Below are 17,212 nucleotides of genomic sequence, written 5' to 3'. Positions count from 1 at the left end.
GTGAATCCTGTCCAATTCAGTGGGACTTAACTGCCAGGCAAGCGGAGTTAGGGTCGTAACCTGGAATCCCATTGCTGTCGTTTGGGTAAGATTGGCATGCATTTTCCTGCAACATCAGCCCGGTGGGGGAAGCACCACCTGCTAAAGTGCTTAGCTCTAGGGTCAGAAACCAAATGGGGTCAACTCTAAGCTTGGGCTGGTTGAGAAGGTGACCTCTGACTTCTGTTTCTTTTCTGTTCACCTGCAGAAACACTGATGGACTCCACCACGGCAACGGCAGAGCTAGGCTGGACAGTGCGTCCACCATCAGGGGTGAGTTTGTGGGGAAGAGGCACAGGAACCGGAGAGGGGGAGAGGGGCTTCGCCAATCCGACATGAGCAGGGATGTCTGAAACTATCAGTTTTGGCGTTTCTCATTTCCCCAATCTTCAACTCAGTTCTCCCCATTTCCACACCAATTTGCTTTTTTTTTAAAAAAATGTCCTTGTGAAAACTAATCAGCGCTTTGTGAAGGTTTCTCCGAATATACACATTTCGGCAAAACCATTTCCCCTGATCGAATGCATCTCTGGAGTCATTTTCACAGATATATGTATTTTTATCCCAGTGTTTTGCATTTTTGTACTCATTCCTCGGCCGGATAGGTGAACTGCGGAATATGGAGAAGTGTGAATTTTGAAGGGCAGCTGTTTTTTCAGTTTGCGTGCTGATGTGGGAAGTGTGAAGAAGGCAGGTTTGCCTATAAATGTAAATCAAATGTATGCCCATCTTTAGACATGAGAAAGGTCTCCTTGGTCAGGGACAACTTTCTATATTGGTCTCCAAGAAAGAGGGAAACGGGCTAGCTTCAAGTGGCTCTTCAGGGTTTCAAGCTGTGCTGTGGTGACTTGGTGGTGGGAGAGGGTGGATACAATTTGAATTATCTGGCAGGGTTGCAAACATGCAAAGCATGCAGTGCACGACAGGCAGCAACACTGGTAGCTGCCTAATGCCAGCTCCAACTCTTTGACTCTCAGGCTGTCTGGCTGAAAAGAGTCCTGCCCATCCCCTGCTTCCCTGATCTGGGGATTGAACCTCAAACCTGTGCCATGCCCTCCTGACAAGCTGCCCTATATTGAATCAGACCATTAGCTCATCCAACCCAATATTGCTTACTCTGACTGGCAGCAGCTTTTCAGGATCTCACGCAGAGACTTTCCCCACTCCTTGCAACCCAATCCTTTAAACCAGAGGTGTCTGGGATTGAACCTGGAGCCTTCTGTATTCAAAGCATGCAATCTACCGCTGAGCCTCTTCAATATTGACAAGGGAGAGGGAGGGAGAAGATTTGCAGGTTTTTGATGAAAAGCCCCCCCCCCCCAAGCCAATTTCAGAACCCTCCATGTAATATGTATAAGGAGAAGGCTCCAAATGCTCGCTGCTCATTTGCGAATTGCACAGAGGAAAATGCCTAGGTAATTTTCCGTCGGAATGCCGCAAACTCTCACATAATAATTCTGATAAGGCTGACAGCGCTAATGAACGCAATTAGTTGATTAATTAAATTCATGGCAATTTATTTTTTTAAAAAGGTGTTTAATTGAGGGTGGGGACTCTCTGGATGCCATTGCAGGAAGCAAGTTGATGTTTAGGCATCACACTTTGAATAGGGTTTTTTGGGGGTGGGTGGGCATGCAAATAAAGCATTTTGTGGTGTTGAATCCAAAGAAATGCTAATTTACCCCAGATAGTCTCAACACACACACACAATCTGCTTGCAGATATAACCTAGCAAGCAGCTACAGTAAGCCAGGACCGCCCCCCCCCCAAGCAAATCAGAAGCAGGGAATTTTCCAGAGGCTGCATTTCATTTGTTAAAAGAAAATATGCATATATATGACCCGTCATTTTAAACTGAAGGCATCTGCACTAGAAGAATCAAATGCAAATTAAAGATAGGCATATTATGCATAACCCGAATCAATAGGCAACTGGTCAATCAAATAAGCTGCAAGAATAAAAAGCAAAAGCTGGTAGTGATTTGCTAGGAGTTAGAAAAGAAGCTAGTTAAGGAAACTCAAGGCAAATGCACACCACACGTTTAAAGGGCACCCAGCACACATTTAAAGCATGTGACTTCCTCCAGGGAATCCTGGGAACTGTAGTTCCCCCACACATAGAGCTACAATTCCCAGCACCTTTAGCAAGCAACAGTTTCTAGGATTATTTAGGGGAAGCCATGTGCGCTAACTGAGCCTTGGATGTGTTTTAAATGTATCGCGTGGATCTGCTTTTTTTGAAACTCGTAAAGGCCCTGAATGCCCTCTTCAACAGCATGGGCTGTGTACACACTATACCGGTAGATTTGAAGCACATTTAAGACACATCACTAAAGAACCCTGGGAACTAGTATGGTAAGCATGCTGGGAATTGTAGTTCTGTCAGGAAGAAAGCAGAGCAGTACAACTGCAGTTTACTGCCTCCACCCAGCTAGGCCAGGGGTGAGGAGTCTTTTTTCAGCTTGAGGGCCAAATAGCCTCTTTGGCAGCCTTCTAGGGGCCACATAGGGATGTGGGTGGTGCTGTGGTCTAAACCATAGCTGCCAAGTTTTCCCTTTTCTCACGAGGAAGCCTATTCAGCATAAGGGAAAATCCCTTTAAAAAAGGGATAACTTGGCAGCTATGGTCTAAACTACTGAGCCTCTTGGACTTGCCGGTCGAAAGGTTCGCAGTTTGAATCTCCTTGATGGAGTAAGCTCCCGTTGCTCTGTCCCAGCTTCTGCCAACCTAGCAGTTCGAAAGCACACCACTGCAAGTAAATAGGTACTGCTGTGGCAGGAAGGCAAACAGTGTTTCCGTGCGCTCTGGTTTCCATCACGGTGGTCCGTTGCACCAGAAGCAGTTTAGTCCTTGTTGTGTACTGAGCTGAATCCTAGAACAATAGGATCCTGAATGCAGCAGTCTGATTGGTCCGCAGGAGCCACCCAATCCAGCTCCAGGTGGAAGTGATTCAGCAACCTGATTTGCCTGCAGGAGCAGCCAATCAGGCTGCTGGCAGAAGTCAATCCGCAACCTGATTGGCCCACAAGTAGCCAATCGCACAAGGCCCATTGTGTAAATAATGTATATAAGCAGACGTTTGGGGGAAAGAGCCATTCCTTCCTTCTCTTCTTCTCCTTTTTGCTACTAGAAGCTGAATAAAGAGCATGAAATTCACTCTCGACTATATTTCAGTCCTGCTGGCCACATGACCCGGAAATCTGTCTGTGGACAAATGCCAGCTCCCTTGGCCTGAAAGCGAGATAAGCGCTGCAACCCCATAATCGCCTTTAACTGGACTTAGCTGTCCAGGGGTCCTTTACCTTTACCTTACCTTTTAGGGGCCACATGTATCAGGCAATGCCCTGGTCTTGTGAATAACAGAACCATAGAATCGTAGAGTTGGAAGGGATCATAAGGGGCCATCTAACCCCCTGGAATGCAGGAACGACAGCTAAAGAATCCTTGACATATTCCATCTTGATAACAACTAGATGTCATCTATACAGCAGTTGAGGTTTCGTTCTCCATTTCAAATGTGCCCATCCAATGGACGTGTTGGACTTTCCCCCCACATGGCTGGCTTGGGTGTCCAACATCACTCAGCATTCCCTCAAAGCAGAGGCAGGTTGATCGAGGAACTGTGCTCTCTGAGCACTGAAGCCCCGAGTCAAATTTGGCCAGAGCTGTGAACTCATGACTTGGCCTTAGGCACGCTGGGACGCTCTTGCAGACTCAGGCTTCCCCATCTGTAACATGGGGGCAAATCATAGCACTTAGCTTCCTTGCAGATTAGTTGCAAGATCTGCAGAGCTAATGTGTGTGTGCAGAGTGCTTTGACTGCTTCATGCTATGTGGACGCCAAGTGTTTTTCTTGCTATTAGCGTCGGGAGTCCAGCCAGTAGCCAGTAAACCTGAACCGCTTGGGTCATGGTGACAGAATTCACCTGGCAGGAACTGCCACAGCGATCCTGTAGGGTGTGAGCTGGGATCAATTAGCCAGAGAGGAAGTCTGGAGCAGAGAGCAGCTGCCAGGAGGGAAGGGGAGGAGGACAGAGGCAGGATGGGGAGCACATCTAAGCAGGGGCTGAAGGGAGCCAGGATGAACCAACAATTTCTGGGTTCTGCTGAGACTCGAGAAGTACAGACACAGCAGGTTTCAGGTGCTATTTGGAACCTAAGCAGACTTTCTAAGAAAGGGTGAATGTCAACAGAGTCCATCTTACTCCTGTGGCTGGTCCCAGAGACTTCTTGGAAACATGTGAGCAAGGTACCAAAGACATTTCTTGTTATTTTGTTCCTGGTATTCATGGGTACGCCTGTTTTCCAGGGGGAAACCAGAAGTTCCTGGGGAATCCCGCCAGTGGGGAGTGAAGGCAATAACCTCTCTCCTCTATTTGAACCCCACCAGCAACTGCCTCGGGACTCTTTTTCAACAAAAGTGGTTCTGTTTGTATGTTCAAGTTAAGATTCCTGCATTATTGGGGGGGGGGACTGGATGACCCTCAGGATCCCTTCCAACTCTAAGGTTCTGTAATTCTATGCTTCTAAGAAGAGGTTGGATGGCCATCTGTCCGGGATTATTTCGATGTGATTCCTTCATTGCAAAGGGTTGAACTAGAATCTAGATGATCGTCATGGTCCCTTCCAACTCTACAGTTCTGTGATTCTACAAGTTCCATCAGACCTGACTACAGGCCAAACTAGGAGGGGCTTATGGGAGTTGTGGTTCAGAAGCAATTTAGAGGGCTGCTGTTGAGTCACTCCTGTTTTGATGAGTTATCACAGGAAGTTCCAGTGGCCAGGCTTCTCCAGAACTCTTCTTTTACCTTTTAATTTTTGATGAAGAATTCTGATGGACCAGCAGAAATGCCCATCTCTGGGGTGGGGTGCAGAGGTTAAATAGAAGGCATGATTCAAGGAGTTTTGGCTGGCGCCTTCATTATACACTGTTCTTCTTCTTCTTTGGTGATCCCCCATAGCCGAGTAAGATTGTCTTCCATGAACAGAACAGTGAGTCCTCAAGTCTGAACAGTGAGTCCGTAAGTCCGTAAGTGTGGAGGCAATTCTGGATCCACACGTCCTTCCACAATGGGGACATAGGTTTCCGGATGGGAGTTGATTATGGTTTGCCAAGCGTTGCCTTCCTCTTAGCTCATTTCTCCCTTTCGTCCTGAGTTTGAGCATCTTCAAAGTCCATGACACCTTTGGTCAAGGTTGTTCTTCAGTTGGAGCGCTCGCAGGCCAGTGTTTTCCAGTTGTCTGTGTTTATACTACATTTTTTAAGATTTGCATTGAGGACATCTTAAACCTCTTTTGTCAACCACCACCATTATGCTTTCCATTTTTAAGTTCAGAATAGAGTAGTTAAAATATATTATTAGGCTCTAGGTGAAAGCTTTAACCAGGCCATTGGCTGATGAACATCCTACACCATTTTAAATGCTTCGGGGGGGGGGTATTGGTTTGTTTGTTCTTGTTTTTATTATGTATTTTGTGTTTTTATCATGTTGCAAACTACCTAGAGATCTATGGATGAAGGGCGATATACTAATTTAATAAATAAATAAATAAATAATAGTAGAGTTGGAAGAGGCTTCAGAGGTCATCCAATTTAATCCACCGCCACCCTGCTAATGCAGGAAATCCCCTGCCAAAACAACCCCGAAAGGTGGGCCACCCAGCCTTTGCTTGCAGCGAAGGATAATTCACCACCTTTTGAGACCATCTGCTCCACTGTCAAACAGTGTGTGCCGTCTGGGCATCTTTCCTAATATTGTGTCTAAATCAGGGGTCCCCAAACTTACCTGGCTTTGGGCTGGTGCCCGCTGTGGCGATCGCGCAGTGGGCCAGAGGGTGGGGGAGCGAGCACCCATATGCATGCACACACACTATTTCTCGAGTACTTCCGGGTCGGAGGAGCGCCAGAAATAGCTTGTGTGTATGCGCAAGCTATTTCTGGCACTCCTTCGACCTGGAAGTGGGCAGGCGCACCGCACCGCACCGATAAGAGTGGGTGGCGGGTGGCGGGGATCGTCGCAGGTCGGATAAAAGAGGCCTTTGGGCCGTATCCGGCCCATGGGCCGTAGTCTGGGGATGTCTGGTCTAAATCTTATTTTCTTGTAATTGGGCAGAGCTGTGTGCAGTAACTACTAGATTTGGCTCGGACACCGATTCAGCACTTTGAAAGTTTCCCAGTTTGGTTCCAACCCAAATCCCAATTTAGAAAAATGAAAGTAAAGCTTGTGCCTCCCTCTTTTTTTAATTATTGCATGAAAAATTGATTGGGGGGGGGGAGAGAGAGAGGCTATAACTTGTTTCCCTTTTGACAGAACTTGATGACACTTGCGGACAGAGTTGCTCGACACGAGTGGACGAAGCCTGCCAAATTGCAGGCAGATAGGTCCAGGGATTTTGTGATGGGAACCCTTTTTTCATTTTATTATTTTTAAAAGAAGCCATCTGTAGCCTCTTTTATTTTTTGGCGGAAATGAATGATATCTTCATGCTTGTTAGCCTCCCGTGAGAGGACGGACCCTGCCAAATTTCAGATGGAGTGCTGCAAGGGTACTCCTGCAAGGACAGCCTTTACAGTTTGGGGATGGTTAAAGAGGAATCGCTTAATGCTTCAGATGCCTTAGTGGGGAATTTGTACAAAAGCAGCAAACTGGAGACAGGTGTCTGTGGATCAGGGAACTGAGCAAAACATAGATAAATCAGCCTAGGAGTGCTTTTATATTTAGGCATCTTTAAAGGGGCAGTGTGCACAAGATTTGGCTGAGTGGCTTGGACGCATGCAGGCTCCGCGCTGCCCAAACAGTCCACCCACTGCCTCCCTGCCCCCAGTTGTAGGGCGGCTGAGTGGGTGGAGGCAAGCAGACTCCAGAGGCCCCGCAGTGCACCACCTCTATGGGCGGCTTGCCCCGCCCCTTTGGCAAGGGGTGGGGCATCAGGCAGGAAGCAGAGGCAGGTGGAATGGGAAAACTGCAGAAGGCCCGAGAGCTCCTTGACCTGGGGCGTCATCTTCCCATGAGAAGGCAGACCCAGCACCGTCACTCTCCTTCATGCCTCACAACCTGCAGGGTCAACGCCTCTGCCCAACTGCTGATGAGGAGGCATTTATCCTGTGGGGCTCAGTTTCTTCTTTGCAAGCAGCTTTCTTGCAGGTGAGATCCTGAACAGTGCCAGCCACTTCTTCTTGCATGCAGGGAAGCCACTTGCAAAGGAGCAGCCCTGCACAGGATGGATTTGGAAGGGGTTTAGACTAGATGACCCTCGGGTCCCTTTCAACACTAAAACCGTATAATTCTAGGATCAGATCCTCCAGCTTACCAGGAGGATTGGATCCTCCTTGGTGCCCCTCCTGACCATTCCCCCCCCTAAAATGCTGTTTTAACCTTTCTGTGTAGTAGCGTTTGGGGTTTTTAAAGCCTTATTTCCACCTCAGAAATTGATCCAGGGCGGAGTGGATGGTTTCCAGGGCACCAGAGGGGATTAGTTGCAGATCAGGGGCCGTGCATGGCCCTACATTAAAATTGCTTTTAAAAAACAAAACAAAAAGGCACCCCCTTCCCCAAAATGGCATGCGTCATGAAAGTGCCCCTAGGAAAGTAACCTGCAGAATTTCAGGTGCCAGGAGTTGTGATCCCCTCCATTCCTGACTTGTGTTCTTCTCAGTTGGAACCAAATGTCACTAGGGCAGGCGACCAGGGGCTCGGGGGGGGGGGGGGTGAAAATGCAAAGCTGAGTTGACAGGAGTGGATGTGTGCAGGCATGTGACATAGAGGCAGAAGGCCTGTGATGCCCAGCGTTTCACAAACAAGCAGAACTATCAAACAACGCAGAACAGAATGGACAGGAGCAAATGGATACATCGCTTCAGCATCCATCCTTCCCGCAAAGGCGTTTTCTCTGATCAGAGGCGAGGCCTGTCAGTCACAGAAGGGCCTCCCTCCCCCTTCTCCCCACATTTGCATTTTTCTTTTATGACAAACTTCGAGACAAGCGTTTCTGTTTCTGAGAAACCAGTTTGGTAGCCGCTGCCAGAGATTCTCTAGCCGTGGTTCCTGCATTGCAGGGGGTTGGACCAGATGACCCCTAGAGGTCCCTTCCAACCGGACAATTGAATGATTCTCTCCACCCCTACGTGCTCTTCCCAAAGAGGTGGTTCCCTAAGGATTCTTCAAGGTCTGGCACCTGCCATCCAAAAATATACACCCCCACTTTCAGCCAGAAAGTGCATTTTCACACCAAGTTGTTATCGGTTCAGTGCGCAGCATCTCATTCCCCGAGAACTATAATTTTCAAAATTCAATACTGGCCAAGAAAATTGCAGAAATCCATGTCCCATAAGAAGGCGGCATCAACCGGCAGGTAAGCATCGGCCATACAGGTACATGTTTTGAGCAGAGATGAGAGGGGAAATAATAATGCCATTGTTTCTCAGGATGGAGACAGGCAGTTTGTCTCAGGCAGGGGTGGGGAGGCAGAGCCCAATCCTGTTTTCTGCTGGCTTCGGGAGTGCAAGGAGGTTCCCTGCAGGAAACTCCCTCACAAGCCCCATGTCTGGTCCAACTTGGGGACTGAAAAGTGCCACCTCGCCTGACATCATTGTGACATCAGGGGATTGGCACGGTGGTAAGCCCCACCCACCTGTCAATTTTGGTCCACAAAGCAGGAGAAGGTTCCCTACACCTGGTCTAAGGGAGCTGATAGCAATATGGCAGGACTTCTGCCTATCATGTTTTCCTCTCACCCCATCATCTGTGCTACAAAAAAAGATTTTGCAGGGATCTTAGGCACTCCAAACCATGGGCGATAGCGGTGCCTCCCGCAATCTCAGGCTGATATCTGAGCTTTGCCGCAATGTGAAAACCACTCACAGAAACATAGAGCCACTCACCAGGAGTGTTTGTTGAAAATATATTCTTTTTCTGCAAGCAAATCACACAGAAGTTGTGCTAGATAGAGAGCTCTGTTTCTGGAAGTGGCTGTTGCATCGTATGAAAGCTCAGACATAACATGGAAATTAACAGTTGGGGAAATGCCAGGAGAATGGAAGAAACTGCCGTGTGGATGCAGCCTGGTGCAGAGGCAAAGGTGGATTGCATACATTTGCAGAGCTGGCTCTACCCTTGGGCAAAGGGAAGTGACTGCCTCAGGTGGTAGATGTTTGGTGGGTGGCAGCAGCAAATTCCCTGGCTATTCCTCCTAAATTCTCCTCGCCAACAATTTCCTTCCCCGGGAGGACAGAGCTGGATATCCTCCGCAGCATATCCTGCCCCGCACACCCCAAACGAGCCTTGTGGGGTGGAGGATACTCTCCCACTGCCAGTGTTGAAATAAATTGCAGCTACCTGTCCAGTTGGCTTCCGTACATGGAAAGAGGATGGGGCACCACCTCATGCTTGGCTTCAGGTGGCAAAATGTCTAGCGCTGGCTCTGCACCTTGGATGCAGAAGAACTAGAGGGTAGAGAGTCTTTAACCGTGGCTCCTGCATTTGCAGGTGGTTGGAATAGACAATCCTCTGGGTCCCTTCCAACTCTACAATTCTAGGATCCTTGAGGTTGCCCAGCAGAGATAGGGGACCTCTTTGAGCCCAACGGCCATGTTCCCTTCTGGACCACTTACCATGTGTTTGTGTGAGAGAGAGATGAGGAAAGCAGCAATAGCAAGCAGAGCAATGGCTGTAAATTTCACCTTTGAGCAGTAGGCTATCTCAGTGGTTAGAGCATGAGACTCCTAACCCCAGGGTCATGTGTTTGAGCCCCACATTGGGCAAAGGATTCCTGCATTGCAGGGGGTGGACTAGATGACCCCAGGGGTTCCTTCCAGCTCTATGATTCTACAGAGGCCCACATGCCTTTCTCCACCCTCCATCTAGGCAAGCAAGGACACAGTTCAGCCAGGCAAAAACTCTCAAGGGTGGGTCCAAAGGAAGAGAAGGGCATGGCCTTCTGGGGGAGTCCTGAGGACCAGCTAGAGACGCTTGGGTGGCCCCTTGCCTCTTGAGTAGCAGCCCCACTGCATGTAGAAATAGCCCTTTGGGGTGCCATTTTACCCTAGGAAAATGGAGAGCTGCCTTATAATGAGTCAGACGGATGATCCATGTTGCTCATTCATGTTTGCTCTGACCACCTGCAGTTCTTGAGGGATTCAGCTCCTCCCTGTCTCTCCCAGCCTGACCTTGAGTTGCCGGGTATTGAATTCGGGACCTTTGGGATGCAAAGCAGATCCTCTGCCGCTGAGTTACACCCCTTCCCTAATATTCCTACAGCCTCAGCCAACTTTCTTAGGCACTATTCATCTTTTACAAGACAAGCACAGCTTATGCATCTGAGTAGGAGTTGCTCCCTCTGGGATATCCCTGCTTTCATTCCACATTATTCTCCGAACATGTTTTCTGCATCTTTTTTTTTTTAAGACCCTGTTAAGATGGCTAGAGGCAGCCTTAGGATGTGGGCTATATCTAACCCACTGAGAATTCCCGCTCTGCTGCCATGTGCTAACTCACCTGAGTGGCAGTAGCTCTGGCCTGCAGAGGGATGAAAGCATTTCCAGAGGGGAAGCTGAGGCAAGCCAGATATGTCCCACATTGCCTCTCCCTGCCTTAAATTGTATGAATCAGGAGCAGGGGTGGGGCCGGGTTGTATGGGAAATATTGTTTGTTTCTACCTCCAGCCGCAGGATTTTGAAGGAACTAAATGTGCAGGAGATTGTCCTTACTTAGCTAACAAATGTATTATTTGATGGTGATGTGTTTTACCCCGCTCATCCAGTGGCATGCAGAGATCAGTGAGAAGACAATCCCTGCTTTTGGGCTCACTACCTAAGAGACACAGCACAAAAGGAAAAGTGAAGGGAGGGAGGAGGAAAAAGCAAGCTCAGGCACTAACGCTTAGTAACAGAGGTTATAGCATGAATGAACAAATTTGGGGGAGGAGCCCATAGCTGCTTGTCTTTCTGCTGAGCGGATGGAGTAGCCATGCAAAGTATTATTTGCTCCAGTCTTTGCATTGGCTGCCATTAAACTACCAGCTAAGTTCAAGGTGTTACTGCTATTTGTATAAATTCCTTGAACCAGGTGGCTTGAAGGGCCACCTTGTCCTTTATACGGTGGAAAGGTTGCCACAGTCATCTCCAGAAACCCTCCCAACTCTCCCACCATCATCTCGAATTCATTCCGTTTCTATGCGAACCAAGGCTTTCAGCTTGGCGGCAACCAGCACTTTTGGAGCACTGTTCCTTTTGAAATCAGACAGGCATTTTGGGAGAATTCCTTTGTTCTGGCATTGTGTATTTTAAAATGTTCTATAATGATTTTTATCGCACACGACCCATATTATATGTGTGTGTGTGTGTGTGTGTGTGTGTGTGTGTGTGTGTGTGATTTTCAATAATTTCTTTTACAAAATAAGTAAATTAAATAAAACATTGGAGTCCTGAAACTGCAGGTGGGGTTTTGATTATTTTAAAACTACTTTATTTTCTCAGGTTTTAATCAACAGATCGTGGCTGGGTTTTTTGAGCTGTTTTGGAACTGCTGTTGTTGCACGGTGAATTGCTTTGTGCTGTATTCTCAGTTGTATCAAATTTGTATTGTAGCTGTTCTACAGCATTTTTAGTTAAAACAAAAATATTGCTCTCTCTCTCTCTCTCTCTCTCTCTCTCTCTCTCTCTCTCTCTCTCATCCCTTCACCATCTGGTGTTGTAGCTCCTTGGGCAGGTGGGGTTGGTGGTTGAGCAATAGGGTTAGTGACACCCCTGAGAAGGCACGCAACCTGTTCAGCTAAAACCCTGGGGCGTTGCTGCCTTGTCTGTTTGCCCCATGCCTTCGGGGCTGTGCGTGCCGAGCTCTGACTTTCTGCTTTTCCTCCTCCACAGTGGGAAGAAGTGAGCGGCTACGACGAGAACATGAACACGATTCGGACTTACCAGGTGTGCAACGTCTTTGAATCCAGCCAGAACAACTGGCTGAGGACCAAGTTCATCCGCAGGAGGGGTGCCCACCGCATCCACGTGGAGATGAAGTTTTCGGTCCGGGATTGTAGCAGCATCCCCAACGTCCCCGGGTCCTGCAAGGAGACTTTCAACCTCTACTATTACGAGTCCGACTATGACGCCGCAACCAAGACGTTCCCCGCCTGGATGGAGAACCCCTGGGTGAAGGTCGACACCATTGCAGCAGACGAGAGCTTCTCCCAGGTGGACCTGGGGGGCCGCGTGATGAAGATAAACACCGAGGTGCGCAGCTTTGGGCCCGTCTCCAAGAACGGCTTTTACCTGGCCTTCCAGGACTACGGGGGCTGCATGTCATTGATCGCTGTTCGCGTCTTCTACCGCAAGTGCCCACGCATTATCCAGAACGGAGCTGTTTTCCAGGAGACGCTCTCGGGGGCCGAGAGCACGTCACTGGTAGCGGCTCGGGGTACTTGCATCCCCAACGCCGAAGAGGTGGATGTACCGATCAAGTTGTACTGTAATGGGGATGGGGAGTGGCTGGTCCCCATTGGGCGATGCATGTGCAAGTCGGGCTACGAATCGGTGGAGAACGGGACAGTCTGCAGAGGTAAGATGACCTTCCGTCGAGGGTCCATTTGGCTCCTCTGTGGTGGGCGCATGGGGCAAGGAAAGGGAGCAGAAGTGGGATTCTCTGCCTCGCCTTGTGTCAGGGAATGGTCTGAAGATGAGGACTGGGAAATGCATTCTATAGCAGACCAGCTTCTCTCCGATGGAGAGCTGGAGGGGGAAGAGTGGCGCCCCCTCTTGTCCACAGCGTGTTCAGAAGCAGAGCCAGACAGGAGCTGAACAGCTTAGGGGGGAATTGCCCAGTTGTGAGATAATGACAACATAACCAGAAGGGAGGGGGCAGCTAGTTAAGACGTCACTGGAGAGCATGGGGGACACCCCCCCTCACCATGGGCTCAGAAGTCCAAATGTATCAGAGAGCAAAGGAGTCAGAGGGAGGGAGGGACTTCCCATTGGTGCCCAAAATGTTGCAGAAGTCAGAAGGAGGATTTAGAGTAGCCAACTGCCCTCCTTGCGGAGCGCTGTGCATTTGTGCTCCAAACATGATGCTGTAATAAAAGGACTACAAATCTATCAACTGCTCGTTAATTCTTATCGGTGAAGTTACCGAAGGGAGGGGAGGACTCCCCACGCCTGACACCTCGCGATGGACAGATGTCATTTTGCTCGATTCGGAATTGGCTCACTAAGAAGCTATTGGGTCAAAGGGAGGTGTGCACAAAAATGTACCAAGTATATGCTGAAAATGCCAACAGGAGGGTCATTTTATCACATGGGGTGGTCCTGTGAAATGGCGAAGGGCTTTTGGGAAATGGTATATAATGAATTGAAAAGGATGTTTAACTTGATAAATCGCTAAAGCCTTTTTACTTGGAATAATGGGGACAGAGGTCCTGAGAAAGGTGACTGGCTTATTTATATATGTGACAACAGCTGCTATAACTTTTATATGCACAGAACTGGAAAGGGAAAGGATTACCAAGTAAGAAGGAATGTCTTAGGAAACTGATGGACTATGGTGAAATAGCAAAATTAACTGCCAGATTAAGAGGACATAATGACAAAATGTTTAAGGAAGAATGGAGGCCACTGATTAATTATCTATCAAATTATCACTCATATATGAAGTCGCAGGCAGTATTTGAAATATAAGCAGTGGCTTATTGAAAGATTAAATGGCAGCGGGTTTAGATAATAAAAATATATGTATTATAAAGCACACTGTATTAAAAAGAAGTAAAAAAACAAACATCAGGAAAGGAGGGGTAGGAAGTCAAGGAGAAACTTTTTATTTTTAAAAAATTGTATATGCTGATAAATGCTTTTAAATATTTTTGGAGACTTCATAAAAATGATATGAAAAAAGGGGGATAAGGGGTAGGAAGGGACTTTACATCTCATCTTGTGGTGGTCAGGTACTTGATACAGAACTTGATTCAAAGGGACCCACGTGGTTCTCCCCCTTGTCATTTAGTCCCCACAACAACCCTGCAAGGTAGGTTAGGCTGAGAGGCAGCAACTGGCCCAAGGTCACCTTGTGAGTTTCATGGCTGAGTGGGGATTGGAACCCTGGTCTCCCAGGTCCTAGTCCCACACTCCAACCACTGCACCACACTGTCTTCTAATAAAAGAGGAGAGTTGTAAAGTGACTCACAATGCAACCTGTAGCAGGTAATATTGCCAGGTCAGGTTTTTGTTTCAGCCCCTCAACATTTTATCTGTGTTTCTTCCGTATCCCAGTTGCTGATCACAGCACGGAATGGGTTGCGGAAACATTTTTTTTCCGCCTGGCAAGACAAATATTTCATTTTCAATGTATGCACAATTCTGAATAATGAGAGTATATCTGAGTATTTCTATATGAGCATTAACTTCTGCGCTTTGTTAGTATATGGCGCCACAGACTCACCTGATGTGCAGTCGCATTTTGCGTTTTGGTAAGTGAACACCATGTGGATACAACAAAGTTGTTGTGTGTTCCAGAGGCTCTTTTGGGTGCAGGGAGGCTCAGAAGGCCATGCAGCTTGGAAGGGTGGGTCCTAAGCAGTTCTTAAGCACAACAGCAGCTGCAGAATTATCACCTGCACATTTGTTTATTTCCATTCATAGCCAAGTCTTGCGATTTGCAAGCTGGTTAAAGTCAGCCTCTTGAATGGGCCTTGAATGGAAAGATTTCATCTTTGGTGCCAATAGGACCATCAGTAGGATGAAGTGGGATGCTACATAGTATAAGGAAATAAATCCATATGTACATGGCAAAGCCCACCCCAGCCTTGGAAGGTAGCTGGAGAAGTGTTAGAGGGAAGCTATGGGAAAGATTTTTGGCTTAGGTGTCTCTTGAGGAGGGATGTGGTTGGCACTGTGACCTAAAACACTGAGCCTCTTGGGCTTGCTGATCAGAAGGTTGGCGGTTCAAATCTCCTTGACGGTGGCAAGCTCCCTGTTCCTCTGTCCCAGCTTTTGCCAGCCTAGCAGTTTAAAAGCACACCACTGCAAGGAGATAAATAGGTACCACTGTGGCGGGAAGGTAAACTTCCGTGTGCTCTGGTTTCCATCATAGTGTTCTGTTGCACCAGAAGCGGTTTAGTCATGCTGGTCACATGACTTGGAAAGCTGTCTGTGGGCAAACACTGGCTCCCTCAGCCTGAAAGCGAGATGAGTGCCACAACCCCATAGTTGCCTTTGACTGGACTTAACCATCCAGGGGTCCTTTACCTTACCTTTATCTTGTCCCTTGAGAAGCAGTTCTGTGTTGTTGCCACTCCAGTTCATGTGTCAAACAGCCATCCCATAATTTTTGGCGCTGCCTGTCAGTCTGGATGCTGGTGGTCAAGTCCAGGGTAGGGTAGGGAACCTCCTTTGGCCCAAGGGTGGCATTCTTGAGTGTGCAACATTGCAGTGGCCATATGCAGCAGATGAGATTCTTACCTTTACACTGTAGGGTCTATTTCAGCCATAAAAGAATTCAGAGGTTTACACAAAAACACACATACAGAGTCAGAGACAATACAGGGAGACAGAAACACCTCTATGTACGTAAGCCATAGCCACAGCCAGGCACTTGAGGAGGTCATAGGTCAAGGCCAGCAAGAGGCATGGCCTGGGCAGAGTCCCAAGGGCCAGGTGGAAAGGCTTGGAGGACCACATTCAACTGGGCCTGCAGTCCCCCACCACTGTCTGAAGAGGCAGGTCCCTGGACTCTGATCATGGCCAGCTCAGGTTTTGGCTGCAGCCCTCATTCAGGGTGCCTATCCCTGTTCAGGAATGCCCACAAGGCCCCCAGGGAATGGCTTGGCAGGCATCAGACCTGAGTTGCCAAGCCCTGGGGTGGTCTGCCTTCTGGGAGACTCGCACAGCCCTGGAGGAAGGGGGTTTCTTCCCTCTGGGCCCCTTTGGTGTGTGTGTGTGTGTGTGTGTGTGTTTGTAGGAGGTGGGCGGCCCACCTCTGCTCCCCGCCTTGCTGCGAACACCCATCCGCAGCAGCGCTGAGCGGCAGAGTTGCTTTGCAGCCTTTTGTCGCCGCCTGAGATAGCTCCCAGCTCCTTTAATTAAAGACAATTACTGCTTTCAGGCCCTCTCCCGGCTCGGCCGCTTTGTTTGCAAACACACAGCTGCGGGTGCTTTTGTGTCCCTCGCACACACGCACACAGAAGGCTTCCTCCCCCCCCCCCCCCACAGCCACACAGAGCCGCCTCTATTATTGGCATCACAGTCCAGGCACCAATGAGAAAGTAGCGGGTGGAGACCAAAGCTTTGCAGCAGCATAGGACAAGAAAAAGACCCAGAAGGGTTGGGTGCACTGTGTGTGTGTGTGTGTGTGTGTGAATGCAGAATGGGGCTCGTGTACCTTTAACGGTGGTGTCGAAGGAAGAGGTTTCGGCAAGCACCAACAGCTTTCCCTTCTGCAGCCCTGCAACACGATGAGCAATTCACATCTCTCCTCCTTCTGTGCAATGTTGAATGGGAGAGGACATAGGAACATGGGTAGCTGCCTTATAAAGAGCATTGCTCCATCAAGCTCAGTATTGTCCGCTGTGACTGGCAATGGGCAATGGAATTATGGGCTGCATCAATGGAATTGTAGTGTCCAGCTCAAGGGAAGTCATAGTCCTACTCTATTCTGCCATGGTCAGACCACACCTGGAGTCCTTTGTCCATTTTGGGGTATCACCGTTTATGAAGGGCATTGACAAGCTGGAACGTGTGCAGAGGGAGGGTGACCAAGACGATCAAGGGTCTGGAAGCCAAGCCTTCTGAGGAATGGTTGAAGGAGTTGGGTCTGCTCAGCCCGGAGAAGTGAAGACTGAGAGATGAAGTGATAGCAGTCTTCAAATATCCAAAGGGCTGTCACATGGCAAATGGAGCAAGCTTGTTTTCTGCTGCTCCAGAGGGTAGGACCCAAACCAAATGGATTCAAATTCCAAGAAAGGAGATGCTAACCATATATGAGGGAGAACTTTCTGACAGTCAGAGCTGTTTCACAGTGGAATGGACTCCCTCAAAAGGTGGTGGACTCACCTTCATTGGATAGTCCTATCCAATGCCCTTTTAAAATGTGGCTCTTTTGGGGGGGTGTTGTTGGGTTGTTTTTATTTTGATTATATATATTGTGGTTTTTATGTTGATCTTTTCAGTGAACCGCCCTGAGGCCTCTGGGTATAGGGCA

The 17,212-nt window shown here is 48.4% G+C and overlaps 1 protein-coding gene across 1 annotated transcript in view; it reads left to right on the top strand.

Annotated features, from left to right (window-relative positions):
• The first annotated feature begins 240 nt into the window (after window positions 1–240).
• The window catches only part of EPHB2 (EPH receptor B2), a 79,996-nt gene continuing 63,024 nt past the window's right edge, over window positions 241–17,212 (top strand). The window contains exons 1-2 of the mRNA XM_035119893.2: window positions 241–312; window positions 11,902–12,586. Of these exons, the coding sequence (XP_034975784.2) occupies window positions 256–312; window positions 11,902–12,586 (742 nt within the window). The 5' untranslated portion in view covers window positions 241–255. The remainder of the gene's footprint in view (window positions 313–11,901; window positions 12,587–17,212) is intronic.

The sequence above is a fragment of the Zootoca vivipara genome, chromosome 6, assembly GCF_963506605.1.
Source record: "Zootoca vivipara chromosome 6, rZooViv1.1, whole genome shotgun sequence".
Classification (NCBI taxonomy): Eukaryota; Metazoa; Chordata; class Lepidosauria; order Squamata; family Lacertidae; genus Zootoca; species Zootoca vivipara.
Note: the sequence above shows the minus strand (reverse complement) of the source record. Positions and strands in the feature narration are given on the sequence as shown.